The sequence below is a fragment of the Ceratotherium simum genome, chromosome 15 (assembly GCF_057802395.1).
Source record: "Ceratotherium simum simum isolate JZ-2026a chromosome 15, ASM5780239v1, whole genome shotgun sequence".
Classification (NCBI taxonomy): Eukaryota; Metazoa; Chordata; class Mammalia; order Perissodactyla; family Rhinocerotidae; genus Ceratotherium; species Ceratotherium simum.
In genome coordinates this window covers 38,507,869-38,522,755 of record NC_141914.1, presented here as the reverse complement: position 1 = coordinate 38,522,755, position 14,887 = coordinate 38,507,869, and the positions used below count along the sequence as shown (strand labels likewise).

Below are 14,887 nucleotides of genomic sequence, written 5' to 3'. Positions count from 1 at the left end.
ACCAGGGGAGGGGACAGTGCAGGCTTTTCTCTTCGCCATAGTGACATCATGGCAAATTCCCAAACTGGGTGGACCTGGCTCGGGTGACACCCAGCAGAGCCGAGCTGGGCCGGGCCGGCCTGGCGGGGCCTCGGTGCCAGCTGGAGGAGCTGGGTACAGCCCCCTGCCGGGCCCGCGCTCTGGAGGCGTGGTTCTGCTCCGCCTGCCCTCGGCGCGGACTGTGCCCTCGGCAGGGCGGGCGGACCGGCAGGGTAGGGCTAGGGCCAGGCTTCTCTGGGCCAAGGATCAAGGTCCCTGGCTGGGGTAGGCCCGCACGCATTCCAGTCTTCCGGGGGACTCCGAAGAGGGCGCCGTAGAGCCTCAGCAGCCAGCGAGAACCGGCGCCACCTCGGCGGAAGGTGGGACCCGTTGTGTCCCCGCCCTGGGGCGGAGTTATCTGGACCTGGGACCCGCCCTCAACGCCGAAGCCTCTCGGAAGCAATCGTTCGGGGAGGAAGTTAAGAAGCCCCGAGAGCAAGGCGGCGGAAGTGGCTTCATCCCCGTACGTCCGTGCGCATGCGTTATTCTATTCCTTTGCCGCCGCTCTGTGGGCGCTGCCTTTTCCGTCTCCGCTTGTATTCTCCACGCGAGGGGGTGTGTGTACACCTAGTCGTGGTCGCGCCCTCAGCCTCTCTCCTATTCTTGTGGCTCGCTCACCATGGCGGGCATCCTGTTTGAGGATATTTTTGATGTGAAAGATATTGACCCGGAGGGCAAGAAGTTTGACCGAGGTAAGCAAGGTTTCTAGGGGCAGTTTGGGGTAAGGGGCCAGTCTCCTCCTCGGGGACACGCCCCTGGGCCCCTTGTCCACCCAGCTCACGTGGCCTGCTCCTACCGGCAGGTCCTGATGTAGGGACCTCCCTGAGGAAACATTTTATGGACGAGAAAACGGAGACTCCTAGCTCTCCCTGGCTTCACACACGCTGTGCCGGGTGCCTGGGGGGGCCTTTCTCATGGTGCTAGTAAACTCGGGGCATCTTTCTAATCACTCCCCACTCTGTACTAGGCGCTGTACTGTGCACCTTACACACTCTTTTGTCTTACTTATTCCTTTCAAGAGTCTCCATGAGGTAGACGGTGTCTTACCCATTTTGCTCAGAGAGGTTAAGTAACCCACCCAAGGCTGCACAGCGAGTAATGCGACTTCAGAGCCTGTATTCTTGTATTGCCCTTAGAATCTTTAGCTCTTTGTGAACTCCTCTGTGAGTTAGAGTTGACTGCTTGATATGCACCTCTTTATTCTGTCATTGATCAATAATTGTTTCTCCTTGGCGTCTCTTCCTTTGCCTGGAGACTGAGATGTTTTTCAAGAAAAACACTAGTTCTTACATGTGTCGATAATCCCCTCAGCATGGCGCCTGGCACAGAAAGATGAAACCTCTGGATGAATGAATAACTTGCCCTAAGTCAGGTTGTTTCTTAATCACTTAGGTAGGCCTAGAACCTGGATATTACTTGTTGCCAGAGGACCTTTGATTCTTTTCCAAGGATTCTGTCCACCTGCCATAGTTTTTCTCCCCTTTCCTTCTTGCATATCTGGTTCTGATTGAGCCTGCGCTCTTATGAGAGCAGACGAGAGGCCAGTGGATGCAGACTGGGTTCGACTGAGTGTTTTATTGCATACAGTCCCCCAAAGTGGGATCTGCAGGATCTGCCTCGGGCCAGGCAGTTACCTCTGTCACTCTTTCTCTACTTCCCTCCAGTGTCTCGACTGCATTGTGAGAGTGAATCTTTCAAGATGGACCTCATCTTAGATGTGAACATTCAGATTTACCCTGTAGACTTGGGTAAGTGTTGAACACAGACAGTAGCAGGAGGCTTTTTGCCATTTTGGCTGTTCTTCACCCTCAGATATTGCTATTATTCTCAGGTGACAAGTTCCGGTTGGTCATAGCCAGTACCTTGTATGAAGATGGCACCCTGGATGATGGTGAATACAATCCCACCGATGACAGGCCTTCCAGGTGAGGGAGTGGAGAAAGGAGTACCTGAAATATGCCTGAGGACTGGGGCCGGCCCGGTGGCATAGCAGTTAAGTTCCCATGCTCCGCTGCGGCGGCCCGGGGTTCGCAGGTTCGGATCCCAGGCGCGGACAGACGTACTGCTGTCAGGCTGTGCTGTGGCGGCGTCCCATATGAAGTAGAGGAAGATGGGCATGGATGTGAGCCCAGGGCCAGTCTTCCTCAGCAAAAAGAGGAGGATTAGCAACAGATGTTAGCTCAGAGCTAAACTTCCTCACAAAAAAAAAAAAGAAATATGCCTGAGGACTAAGTAGATAAGGCCTGTATAGAAAGACCCGTATTTAATTCATGGACTAAATGATTATCAGCAGAATCTGAGTAACCCTAAGGAAATTGGTGCACTGAAGAATTCAGACAACCAGGTGTTTATCCAGAGCAGTGATTACATGCTTGTGAGTTGTAGCTTTTTGGTGGCTGAGGAAATGACCACTGAGTGACATGGGCTGTGTGGGCCTTGCATCTTGGGAGGGAATTTGGTGTGACGGAAAGGCTTTTGGAGCCCCACTGAGTTCAGATCTCAGCCCTACCACTTATTTACTGAATAACCTCCATGTCTTTCAGCCTCAGTTTCCTCATCAGTAAAATACAGATGGTCATACCTAGCTCACGGGGTTGCTGTGAGGACTAAATGAGCTCGTGTTTGGAAGGTGCCTGCTGTTACAATGCTGGCACTTAGTTCAGTTACCATTTTTAAAGGGCCTTTTATTATTGTTAACTACTTTTTTTTTTTTTGGTGAGGAAGATTGGCCCTGAGCTAACACCTGTGCCCATCTTCCTCTATTTTGTGTGTGGGACACCGCCACAGCAGGGCTTGATGACTGGTGTTGGTTCGAGCCTGGGATCTGAACCTGTGAACCCCTGGCCACCGAAGCGGAGCGCGCCGAACTTAACCACTGCACCACTGGGCTGGCCCCCGTTGTTAACTACTTTTAAGAATAACTTTGCCACTGTTGTTCCACAGGGCTGACCAATTTGAGTATGTAATGTATGGGAAAGTGTACAGAATTGAGGGAGATGAAACTTCTACTGAAGCGGCAACACGTCTGTAAGTTCCGTGGTCTCGTGAAAACCCTTCCCTCCGCCCTGTTCTGAGAATTTGGGCTATGCTCTGAAAATTCAGGCCATGCTCATGCTTCCTGTGTTGGGTCCCTCTCCCCAAGCACCTCAGACCTAGGCAAGACCCAGAAAGAAACTGTTCTGGGAGCAGTTTCCAGTCTGAAATGTAGGCTGCTCACTTAGCCCTTTGTTAGGACCCCAGGGCCCGGTGGTCCATATGGAAACTGGTCATCTGGCTGTGTGAAGTGCAAGGGAAGATTGCTTCCCCAGGAACAAAATGCAGCATTAAGTGATTAAACTGCCAGTCTTTTTTGTTTTTGTTTATTTGTGTGTGTTTTGCTACTCTGCAACCCGATCCCTCTTTCTTTGCTTTCCCTTCCCAGCTATTTTTTCTTTTCTTTAAAATCTTATTAAAACAATATGTGCCCTTTGTAAGAAATCTGAAAAGCGGAGAAGTACTGTGAAGAAGGAAAAAAGGTCACCTATAATTCCATACCCAGAGGGAACCTTTTACGTAAACATTTTTGAATATTCTAGGTTTTTTTCCCTGTGTACTTTTTTCTTTGAGATCATATTGTTTATTACAGTGTTTTCTTCTGCTCTTTTTGCTTAATGTTATGTAAAAATGTTTCCCCATGTCAGTTTAAGGCTTTCTCTAAACATTTTAATAGCTGCATAACATTCTAGTAAATGGATGTATCTTAATGGATTTGACCATTTCCCATATTCTGGGCATGTAGTATTTTCCACCTTTGCTAGTGTAGAGAACACTGCCTTGCACATACCTGTGCATTTATCTTTGTCTGAATTTTGGTTCCTAATGACAAAGGACTAGAAGGTGCCTCTTTTTCTTAGGCTGGGATGGAGAGCTGCTGAGTAGCAGCTGCTCCAGAGCTTAGATTCATGGGATGGGTCTTCTGTTTCAGCTCTGCCTATGTGTCCTATGGGGGCCTGCTCATGAGGCTGCAGGGTGATGCCAACAACCTGCATGGATTTGAAGTGGATTCCAGAGTGTATCTGCTGATGAAAAAACTGGCCTTCTGAACCATCCCGGAAGCCAACCTTGCTGCTTAGTCTCTCAGGCCACGGACAGTCGTTCAAGCCTGAGTGGAGTTGCTGTTGTTCACCTGTTCGGGAGGTGCTGGCTTTCTGTCCACTGTGGCTGCATCTTTAGGTGGTCTGGACTCAATGGGAAACTGACTAACCTGTGAAAGACCCAGTGGGAGAGCTTAAAGTGAATCAGAAGTTGTTTTGTGTATGTGATTTTTTTTAATTAAACTTTACTTTTTCAGACACCCTTGCCCTTTTTAAAAAAAATTTTTCCATTTACTTTAAAACCATTTCTCCAGTTCTCCTATGGTATATTATGTTTCTGGTCCACAGCCAGATGATGACATGTCAGTGTAGGATCTAGCCCAGCCTTTTGGTATTTGGGTTCAGGGTTATCTTAGTCTCCTGGCTGACTCTCCCCTACATTTACCTTCCAATGGGATTTTTCTGTCTGGGAGAGAGAGTGTTGTGCTTTTGGCTCCTGAGGGCACCCCAGGCCCGGAAGATACCACCCATTTGGCATAGAATTTTGAATTGGCAAGGAGCCCTGCTCGTGTCCTTCCAACACTTTCAGTCTCTTAGGAAGTCAGATCACATTGACTTGAATGAGTCACTTGCATAGCCTGGAAATGTTCATTTTTATGGAGGCTTTGGGTGGAGGCTTTTAGACACAGGCATGGAACACAACTATGAAGAGAACAGGAAGAGTGGATTTGGTGTTTATGGAAGTAGGCAGAGGAGCTAGCTCTCTGCTCTACATTCTAGTGGTGACCTGGAGAGGGGGTAAGCGGTGGTGGTTCTTACCAGTGACACTGAACAGGGAGCTGCTGTACAGACCAGTGAAGTGGACAGGGCAGCAATACCAATGAGGTTGGCAGTCCAGTGCCAGTGCCCAGGACAATACAGCAGCCTGACTGCGGTCACTAACTTAAAAATGAGGGAAGAACAAAGTTGAAATAGCAATGCTTACAAGGACTCCAGTATAGGAGCTGTGTCTTCAGCCTGGCATTTGAGGTTCCTGAGAAAGTATACAGGACTCTGATTTCCCCTAGGAAATTTGGAGTAACAATCCAAAAAGATTGTGTGTATTAAGCAGTTTGATCTTTTTTGATCTCCCGGTTTTGCCATGGGAGCTCGTCCGCCTGCTGGGATGCCTGGGGTATTTCCTTCCCCATCATTTTCAGGTCTTTACATGAGGTGTTAGAAATAGTGTTTAGGGAAATGGGTTGAAAATGAATGGCCTCTGCAGGGGGGAGGAAAAGGTGTTTCTTTTGCTTTACTGTGGGGTGGATTGGGGGGAATAAGAGATGCAGTGGGGGTTGGGATGAAATTCTAACCTTTGGATGGATTAGGAAATCCTAACCTATGGAATCCTAAAACCTTTCTGTGGAGTCAAGTTTTTTTGCGGGGGGGTGGACAGTGGCGGGCAGTGGGGTGCATTGGAGACAGATGGATTTAGGTTAGAGTGGGAGAACCTAATTACCAATAATAGTTTGTGGGGCAGCAGAGTGTCCTGGCTGCCCTGGGGTGGCAGAAGAAAGAAAACTGGCATACAGTTGACTAGAGATAAGAGTGTTCTGGTTGTGATGGTTTTTGTTTTTTGTGTAAAGGGAAGAAGGGACAGAATAAGCCAGACAGAATGATTTGGGAATGATTAGATCCTCAGTAGGGGCAGATTAGTCCACACTGGAGAAGCCCATGAGTTATTTGCATTTGCCCTGGAGTAAGTCAAGTGCCAATACTGGATGCCTGGAACTTTCTGGCTACATATTTCTTGCAGTCTTGCCATCTTTGTCTCTCATCTGACTCTTCTGAGAACCCTTAATTCTTTGTCTTTGGTCCCTGTGGCATATCTTGTCCTAGGTGTTGGCCTTCATGTGCCATCAAGTGTTTCATTTGATTCATTAGACTTAACCTACTTTAGTATTTCAGTGAATTAAAATTTCTACTTACCATTCCCTTGACTGCATGCTGGAATTTGTAGTGTAGATAAACTGATTCTCTCCCATGGAGAAACTGACACCATCCAAGATTTGGACAACACTTTTGAGCTTCGTGCATTTGTTGATTCCTTCTCCATGGCAACTGTTTGGTCCATGATGGGAGATAGGGACACCTGGAGATGTCTAAATTGGTCACCCCTACCAAGACCTTTGGTTTTCTACTCAGAACTCTTTAACTGTTGATGTATTTACTCCCTAAGGACTTGGAAATCTTTCCCAATAAATAGAATCACTGAGTGATATATTGGACAGTGTACCACACTGTGGGGAGTGTGGGCCCCAGACTCAGTCAGCCTAGGGTGTTTCCTCTTTTCCTGCTCACAAGCTGTGAAACCCTTGGGAACTTGCCTGGCTTCTCTGAGCCTCAGTTTCCTCATCTGTACAATAGTCATGATGATACCTACCTTACAGAGTTGTGTGAGTGTTAAAAAAGGTAATGTACATAAGGTTCCCGGCACACTGGCTTTCTACTGTTTTCGAATGCTTTTAGTGATCCTAGGGTATCTGTGGTGGTGTTTTGAACTCTGGGTTCTTGGCTCCTCTACCCACATGGTAGCCTTTCCTCTCCTTTGGGGAGTTAGTGGGGAGAGGAAAAAGCTTCCATTAGTTTTCCTAAAGGAGCCTCTGGAGGTAGCGTTGACCTTTCCAGTGGAGTTTTTGTTTGGGGCAGTATAAACCTCTTCTTCCTAAGCACCACGACAGCATTTATTTGCAAAGCCCCATAAGCCTGGCTTCTTTTCTAGAGATTCCCCTAGCAGAGTTTATGGTGGTCACATAGGGCCGCTTTGTCCATACTGAGCACTTCTGGGAATTGGGAAATGAGTCTTCAACTTGTACTTGACTTGTGCTGGCCCCTCCTGCTGTGGGAGCCCTAGGAGCCTGACTCATGCCGCTTCCTGCACTTCCCCCTGACCTCCACAGGAGGGAGGCAGGAGCCCAGGCCTGCTGGAGCATCCTGCTGTGCCGCTGAGGCTCTGGCTGTTTGCTCAGCTGTCACCTCCAGGTCTGGTTTTGACTGAACTGTCTGTACAGGCTTACCTGGGGTGTGAGGCTCTCCAAGGTTTCCTGTTAGCTTTTTTTTTTTTTTTTTGGAGGGGGAGATCTGTTACCCCCTGAGAGGAACATCTTTCCCTTGCTTTTCAGTTAGCTTTTGGGTGCTCTCATTTATTCTTTATTTATATAGGCTCAGTTTTGTTTATTGTGTAGGGACAGCCTTTCTGAGACACAACTTCTCATTCATTTCTCAAGGGTAAGGATTGCCCCTAAAAAAAGGAGATCAGAGTCCCATTGAGAATGATAGTAAAAGGGGAAAAGAGACTAACCTTAGTAAAAGGGGAAAAGAGACTAACCTTCGTTCTGAGTAGAAAATCAAAACTCTTTTGTCTCTGACATAAGGTTAGTCTCTACCTCTGTTCACAGGCCACTTCAGGCCTTTGCAGAATTATCGTATGAAAAAAGCATATAGAGAATTAGTAAATTGTAAGTTTGTGCAGAAAACAGACCAAAGATAATTAGCTGCTCTGGTGAATATTCTTGATAGCTTAAAAAAATAGCTTCTGAAGTTTTATAATATACAGTGAAAAATGATCCCTTTTTCTGTCCTGTGTATCCCTGTTTACCAGGGCTTTGGGCGTCAGGTGAGAGCAGGAAATCTGGGATAGCTGCAGTTGTACCCCGGGGCCTCTCCTCCGGGTAAGGGGATTTTACATGGGAGACGATGCTGATGGTTGGCAGTGCCTGAGTACCTTACTCTTCCTGAGACAGATTTTGCAAGTGAGAGTGGGCTGCAATTAGATGAGGACTGGGAGAGTTGAGCATGATACCAGAGGGGTCAGGAAGTGGGGCTTGGAGCTGGACCGTTGGGGTGGGCATGATGGGTGAAGAAGAGAAGAGTGTGTATTGTCCAGCTGAAGGACGGGTCAGGGAAGGAGAGTCTCCAGGCGGATGGTAGGGTGGCAGGGAGCCCACGTCCAAAGTTCCTGGAGAAATGTCCAGGGCTCCTAGGTTCTTGGGTGAGGGTCCAGGAAAGAGTCCATGAGTTCCATTCAAGGACCTGTTCAGGTGTCCAGGGATTTGGTCTAGGGACCTCGAGGTTTGGTTCAGCAGACCAGGAATCTTGGCTCTGAATCCCTGCAGCCTCTTCAGAAGTCCAGAGCCAGTAGTTTTGGCTGAGACACTGGAGTTTGTCTCCAACAATCCGGAAGTCCTGTTTGCGAGCTTGTTCAGTGTGAGGAATAGAGAGGTACTGCTTGGGACTGCTGTGGTGGGTAGGGCCCGCTTGGCACAGAGGGTGGGCCCTACCACAAACAGCAGGAAACGCACCTTTCCTCGGAGCAGTTGTTGGAAGGTCAGAAAGATGGCATCGGGATCCTTGTGAGCTGTAGTCCTGCCCTGTGGAGGAAGCTGAGGGCAGAGGATGGGCCTGAGGCCAGAAACCTGGGCCAGATATCATGCCTCCCTCGTCTACGGGGATGATAGGGTACCAACACCACGTTTCATGGCTGGGAAGGAGGGAGCACTCCTTAGTAGGTCAAGTCTTCTACACTCAAGATTTCTAGAACTCCCCTTTCTTCCCTCAGGTCTTCTAAGGGGACTGAGTCAGAAAAGGACAGTTTCTATAGTTCCTTGAGTGGAGACTTACCTGGGTTCCAAGGAGGCCCTGCAGGGCCCCAAGGAGGAGGCGGACTTGTCCAGAAAGCTGTCCCAGTAGGGAGGAGAGGCAAGTGGGTCCCAGTTGTCCCCGTGCTGCCATCACTCCCTCCAGCAGAAGGGTTGCTGCTCCCAGAACGTCCTGTGCCTTGGTCTGCTCCTGGGAAAGAGATGGAAGAGAGAAGCGGACAGCTTCAAAGGGCATGGTAATAGTGGGTGGGGAGCCTGGAGGAGTAGCCAGCAGAATGAGTCATAGGAGCTGAGAACTGGACAGGACCAAGGTCCCACCCAGCACAGGAATTCCTTCACAGTATCCCGACAATTGGTCATCAGCCTGCACTTGAATAACTCCAGTGTCCGGTAACCCAGCCTGGTCTTACACTTAATTTCAGTCAGAAAAGTTCTTTTTTTTTCTTACAGTATGCTGAAATCTGCCGTATTATAGCTTTTGCTTCTTGGTTCTGGTGCTGCAAATTACTCTTTCTGCTACAAAATCTTAGGATCATGAGTTTTTTTAACTTAGATGAGACCATCATAAAGATGGAGGGAAGGTGCTTCCTCATCAATGGCCGAGCTGGAACTGGAAGGGATCCCTAGGAACTGCCCTCCTTCCCTGGCCCAGTCCTCCTAGAAGACTAGAGGGAAAAAAGGAAATTCTAGGGATCTTGAGGGTAGAAGACTGACTTTCCAAGGAATGCTCCCTCCCAGTAGGTTTCCTAAGTCTCAGACTAAAGCACTGCGTGCTGTACCACAAGACTACCACTTTCTCCAAGCTAATCAGACAGGCTTTTTTTTAAAACCATTCATCACGTAACATGTTTTCTAACCTCTCACTGTTCAGGTTGCTTCTGCCTTCTGGGTCCCTCTGAATAAATTAGCATGTGTCTAAAGGAGGATGTCTAGTACTCAGACCAGTACTTTTAAGTGCAGTCCACTCAGAATAGAGTTTTATAGGAATATTTCCACAATGTGGAAACATCTAAAGCCGCCTAGAATCACTAGCTTTTTAAATAGCTGCTTCAGTAATGTTACATGGTAAGTTTGGGGTCAACTCAACCTTCCCAGGTCTTTTTCATAGTAAGTTCTAGGGCTAGAAGTTTATCTGAGGGAAGCAGGGGCATCGTGGCCTGAAAGCTGGAATAGGACTTTACTCAATTACACATGTAGAATTTTATATATATCTCTGTTAAAATTTCACCTTGGTTTTGACCTAGCCTTTCAGCAGTTTGAATCTGGATTCTGTCTTTTGTTATTTTAGCTGTGCTTCCCAGTTTTGTGTCATCTGAGGATGACAGATCAGTCTTACTTCTTCATGCCAACTTAAGAAGGTTGAACGGGAATAGAAGGTCAAAGGCATGGCCATGAGAGACTTCTATCCAGCTTTTCTTGGTGTTCAACTTCGAATCTATTTAACCTACTGGGACTGCAAGCCATCATCTTGTTCAGGGGATTATCATCATAGTAGAATGTAGATTGGGTTAGGGTGGCCAAGCTGAAGGTGAGATATTTTTGGGGAGCTCAAGAATTTTGAAGAATCCATGGGAAGGAGTAGGAAACTGATGAAGACAGGACTCAGGGAAACCAAGGGAAGGGCTGGCTTTCTTACCGTTTGGGTTTTCCATTCTCCCAAGCTAAAGTCCACAGCAGGCAGCAGGACAGGTGTGGACAAGAGGTTAACGTCTGGGCACTGGCTCTGTTGAAAAAGATTGGGGTGGGGGAGAAGGGAGTTGAAATAGAGGGGAGTGTGGTGGCCCAATCAGCAAGATAGGCTTCCGTGAGTAATATATCCAGACTAGAGCTTTTAGAAGGGCTGGATTACAAATCATAATCCCTGTCAAAGAGTGGTGATAGGGAGTTGGTTGTCTTACCAAAAAGACAATACTAGAAGAACAGTGATTGGGTCGGGAACCGAGAGCAAGTGTTGGGAGTGAGGGTATCTTACCAGTTAAATGGATAGAGGGGAGAGAGCCTGGGGATTCTCACCAGTCTGCCATGAAGGACATGGGAGTCACGAAGCAGTTTGTTTAGGAGTCGGGGGTCACAGGCAGGAGGAGCCGGGCTGGACAAAGTTAGTCGTGCCGTTAGGAGAAGCATGACCGTGAGGAGCAGTTCTTAAATGAGGAGAGGTGAGGTTGAAAGGGGTGGATAAGGAAGAAATCATTGTCGGGTGGTGGTCCCGGAATTCCCATTTGGGACCCACACCTGAAATTCAGGGAATCTACCACTCAGAATCCTTATTCCTGGGAGGTTGGGCTCCCCCAGCCCTCCCCAATGCAGCCTACCTCCTTTCTCTTTTCCCCTCTACTGTGCTCTGATTTGGCTCCAGCCCCCTTGGGTGTGTTCTTACCAGTCAGCTCCATTCTGGCCAGGCTGTCTGGTTGGCGTGGCTCCCTGTGTGGGGCCTCTCCCCTGAATCCTTCCTGGGGCCATGGAGGCGGCTTGGGCTCTTGCACTTCTGGGCAGAGTGGGGTGGGGCACAGGTGGGCCGAGGGAGAGGGTCTGGAATCTATCCTGCAAGTGACAGGAATAATGACCATTTAATCAGGTTTCAAGGAAAAGCCTGCCTGGCTAGGGGAACAGATCCTGGGAGGGCTTGAGATGCTGACCAGCCTAGAACTGTCAAAGCTCTGAGTGCTCCCACGTTTTCTTGTGAGTGTAGCATATGGTGTCTCCTCTTTGTCAGGGTTCCTCAGTGAGTCTGATATGGGTTTGGTGCCCCTGCCCCCTGCTGAGCAGCAGGACAGGATATGGACATACACACACACATCTTTTTTTTTTTTTTTTTTTTTTAAAGATTTTATTTATTTATTTTTTCCCCCCAAAGCCCCAGTAGATAGTTGTGTGTCATAGCTGCACATCCTTCTAGTTGCTGTATGTGGGACGCGGCCTCAGCATGGCCGGAGAAGCAGCGCGTCGGTGCGCGCCCGGGATCCGAACCCAGGTCGCCAGCAGTGGAGCGCGCTCACTTAACCACCAAGCCACGGGGCCGGCCCACACACACACATCTTAATTGGCCTCAAATTCTGAGCAACCTTGGTGGTTTGGTTGGAGAAAATCTGGGATGGGGATTGAGAATGGAAGTACTGTGGCACAAGCCTGGAGAAGAGAGGGGAAAACGGGATGTAGGGCCAGGATGAGGAGCTAGCACACATTGCAGTGTGCTGAGGGGTAGCTTGGGGAGTGGGGTTCAGAAGGGGAATTGGATGAAAATAAAGCTGGACCACTAGAGGTTGGTGATGAAAAGATTAAGAAAAGGTGCTGTGGGAGAAGGTCACCTCTATTCTTTCTTTAATGACCCCACCACATAAGGCCTCTTGGAGTTTTTCTTTGCATTCCAAGTTCTGAAATACTGGGTTTTCCAAGGTGAAGAGGTGGGCTAACAGTCTTGGGACTTCCTTCCTGAGGCAAGTTGCCCAGGAATGGGTACCTGCTGAGTGAGGCACCCGCCTTACACGGTTTATCTCACCTTAAACACCCAGGATATCTGTCTCATAGCCCGCACCTTCCTCCCTGCCCCCTCTGCAGACCCCTTCCAGTTCCTTCGCAGGACCCCCCACATGGCTTCCTCCTCCTTTCACAAGTTGTGCAAAGAGCCCTGCACCTGATTCAATATTGGGATTTCCTGTAGGTCTGTCAACATGCAAGAGCCCTCCTCCCATTACCCTCTCCTTGGGCCCTGGCTTGCCTGACCCAGCTTCCCCAGCCCCAAGATTCAGAACCTTAAGCTAACTAGGAATGACTGGGTAAGAATGGGGATTGGGGCTGTGTCCATCTTGGTGCTGTATCCTCTAAGCCCTAAACACACCTCCTTTCTTAACTTCTCCCCGGGCCCATATTCCCTTTCCTTTGGGCCGGCTGTGTTCCACCAACTCCGTGATCAGTCCCTCAGAACCCAGCACCCCACCCCCTGCCCTGCTCTGTCTGCTCCTCCCATTCTGGGAAGGCTATACTCTTCTCGACAAAGGTCAGTGCCTGTAGGTTCCAGTTTGCCTGCCCCTCCCCCAGCTGAGAGCCCAATTCCTCTTTCCAGTCTTTCCTACCCTCACTTAACTCCAAACCCTGCTTGCCACTCACCGGCTGGAGAAGGGCTCCAGGCCCCAGGTGCAGCACAGGCAGCACTCTGGAGAGCAGATGGGTAGGAAGACAAGTGGCAGTGGGGCATAGCCCCTCCACGGCAGTGGGGTCACACGCCTGCCCTGGCCACTTCTGCCCAATCAGAGAGCAGGGAACCACCAGACACTGGCGAGGGCCCCCGGAAGTGACGCCTTCTCCTCCTACCCGCGCTGGACCTGGAGCCCCTGCCTGGACCATGGTCCACTAGCAGAGCCCAGCTCAACCACCCACACACACCACAGTGAAGATTTGAATAGGGGATCCGTCTTTTCCCAGAAGATGGGAAACCTGGGACCTGGCTAGGGGAGGAGATGGGAGAAGAACTGAGGTTTTCCAGGATGAATCTGGCAGGACATTTTTGTTCCTGGGGAAGAGGTCTGGTTTTAGATTGGTGGGTTTTTCAGTTCCTGGCTGTCCAAATTTATTTTCCCTGGGTACCACACCTGCTGCTGAAATCCAGTAGGGCACTTGCTTTGTTGCTTTTCTTTCCTATAACCCTTAGGGGGTCGTGTCTTGTTCCCACCTTCCAAGTGGGAATGTGGGTATTGCTCGTATTGGAGAAAGACCCTGTCAGGGATCAGTGTTGTGGGGAAAGGGTTTGGACAGTTTGAGAGGACTTCGCGGTGAGGGGCGTGTGTGCTGGGTTAAGCTGGGCTTCCATGCTCCTCTGCTGTGCCCTGTGACTCCGACAGCTAAGTCCATTTATCTCAGTGCCCATGCCCTCCTTTGCTTGCCCTGTCTTTCTGCCTCTTCCATCTCCTACCACTCCACATGTGACAAGAGGAATAACCAGGCCCATGTGTCCCTCTCTTAGGAGAGACAGCTGCTGAACCTCCCCCACAAATACCTCCCGCTGGCCCCCCTCTTCCTTTGACCCTGGCTCTAGTTCCTCTGCTTTCCCCTCAGTCCTGGTCTCCCCACAGTCTCTGTCCTCAGGGGCCTCCTGGCCTGACCTTGTTCCCATCACCCCTCTCTCCCCCCCGTTCTTCCTCAGGCTCCCTCCTGCTCCTTCTCGCAAGGATGGGGCTGTCTGCTAAGGAGTATGGCCTAAATCCCGGAATTCTCCAGTTCAGCCAGATGAGATGCCTCCCAAGATTAGGAAGGAGGGTGCTGGGATGGTTGGGAGGATGGTGGGCGTGTGGGGGTGGGAGGGGACAGGGAAGCAGTCATGACCAGGAAACCAAGACAAAGGAGGTCGGGGGTGGGGTGGAGAGGCAGAGGGTCCCCTGGGTGAAGGAAGAGGGTGAGAAAGCATATCAGGATGGGATGATGATGGTTGGATGGACCTGAGGACAGGTTACAGTAGGGAGGGAAACACTGTCACCAGGCAGAAAGGGGACACTGTCTGTTTCTGGCTGAGTCTCGTCCTGGGGAACAGCAGAATGAGGAGAGACCTCAGAGAAGAGGTAGGGACACAGGCTAGGCAGTGAGAGTGGGTGGTGTGGGGTTTGAGAGATGCTGAGAGCCCAGGGCCTTTCCTGCACATTGTCATCCCTAAAGACGAGTCTTCATCCTTCCAGCAAGAATTGAGTCCTAGCCCAGTGGCCGGCCCAGGCCTCAGGCCCAGCCTCTGCCCCTCCCTGGCCTGGGGCTCCCGTCCTGGGCCGGACACACACCTCCTGGTCCAGCCGCCCTGTGGCCGCCGGCAGCGGGGGTGCTCCAGACCCGCCTCTCCTCCCTTCTTCGCGCCCCCTGGTCCCTCCCCTCCCCCTACCCCCTTCGCTCCCCCTTCCCCTCCAGCCCCTCCCTCCTCCCCTGCCCGGTCCCAGCCCCTCCCTCCCCTCCCCCACTCGCGATCCGGGCCGCTGCTGCTGGGCCGGACCCCCCGGGCTCAGCCCGGCCCCTCGCCGAGCCGCCGCCGCCGCCCCGTTTGCTGAGGAGGAGGCCCCCAGCCGGGGCGCCGGGCGCGGGGCATAAAACGGGCCAGAGCCGGCGCCTAGGGCACTAGAGCCGCGT

General features: G+C 50.4%; 2 protein-coding genes across 3 annotated transcripts; one reads left to right on the top strand and one right to left on the bottom strand.

Annotated features, from left to right (window-relative positions):
- Positions 1-264: 264 nt before the first annotated feature.
- POLR2H (RNA polymerase II, I and III subunit H) lies at positions 265-4,411 on the top strand. Of its 2 annotated transcripts, none has more exons than XM_087439917.1 (5): positions 265-541; positions 1,743-1,826; positions 1,910-2,003; positions 3,022-3,105; positions 4,043-4,411. In XM_087439917.1, exons 2-5 carry the CDS (start codon positions 1,778-1,780, stop codon positions 4,158-4,160), a joined length of 345 nt encoding a protein of 114 aa, XP_087296043.1. In that variant the 5' UTR covers positions 265-541; positions 1,743-1,777; the 3' UTR covers positions 4,161-4,411. The 2 variants fall into 2 exon arrangements, with proteins under 2 accessions (XP_087296043.1, XP_004424717.1); XM_004424660.3 differs by lacking the exon at positions 265-541 and adding an exon at positions 577-770.
- A 3,255-nt stretch (positions 4,412-7,666) lies between these two features.
- THPO (thrombopoietin) lies at positions 7,667-11,193 on the bottom strand. The gene is made up of 5 exons (XM_014783123.2): positions 11,166-11,193; positions 10,802-10,929; positions 10,425-10,511; positions 8,811-8,978; positions 7,667-8,572 (listed from the first exon to the last, which is right to left on the bottom strand). Exons 1-5 carry the CDS (start codon positions 11,176-11,178, stop codon positions 7,916-7,918), a joined length of 1,053 nt encoding a protein of 350 aa, XP_014638609.1. The 5' UTR covers positions 11,179-11,193; the 3' UTR covers positions 7,667-7,915.
- Positions 11,194-14,887: the final 3,694 nt, after the last annotated feature.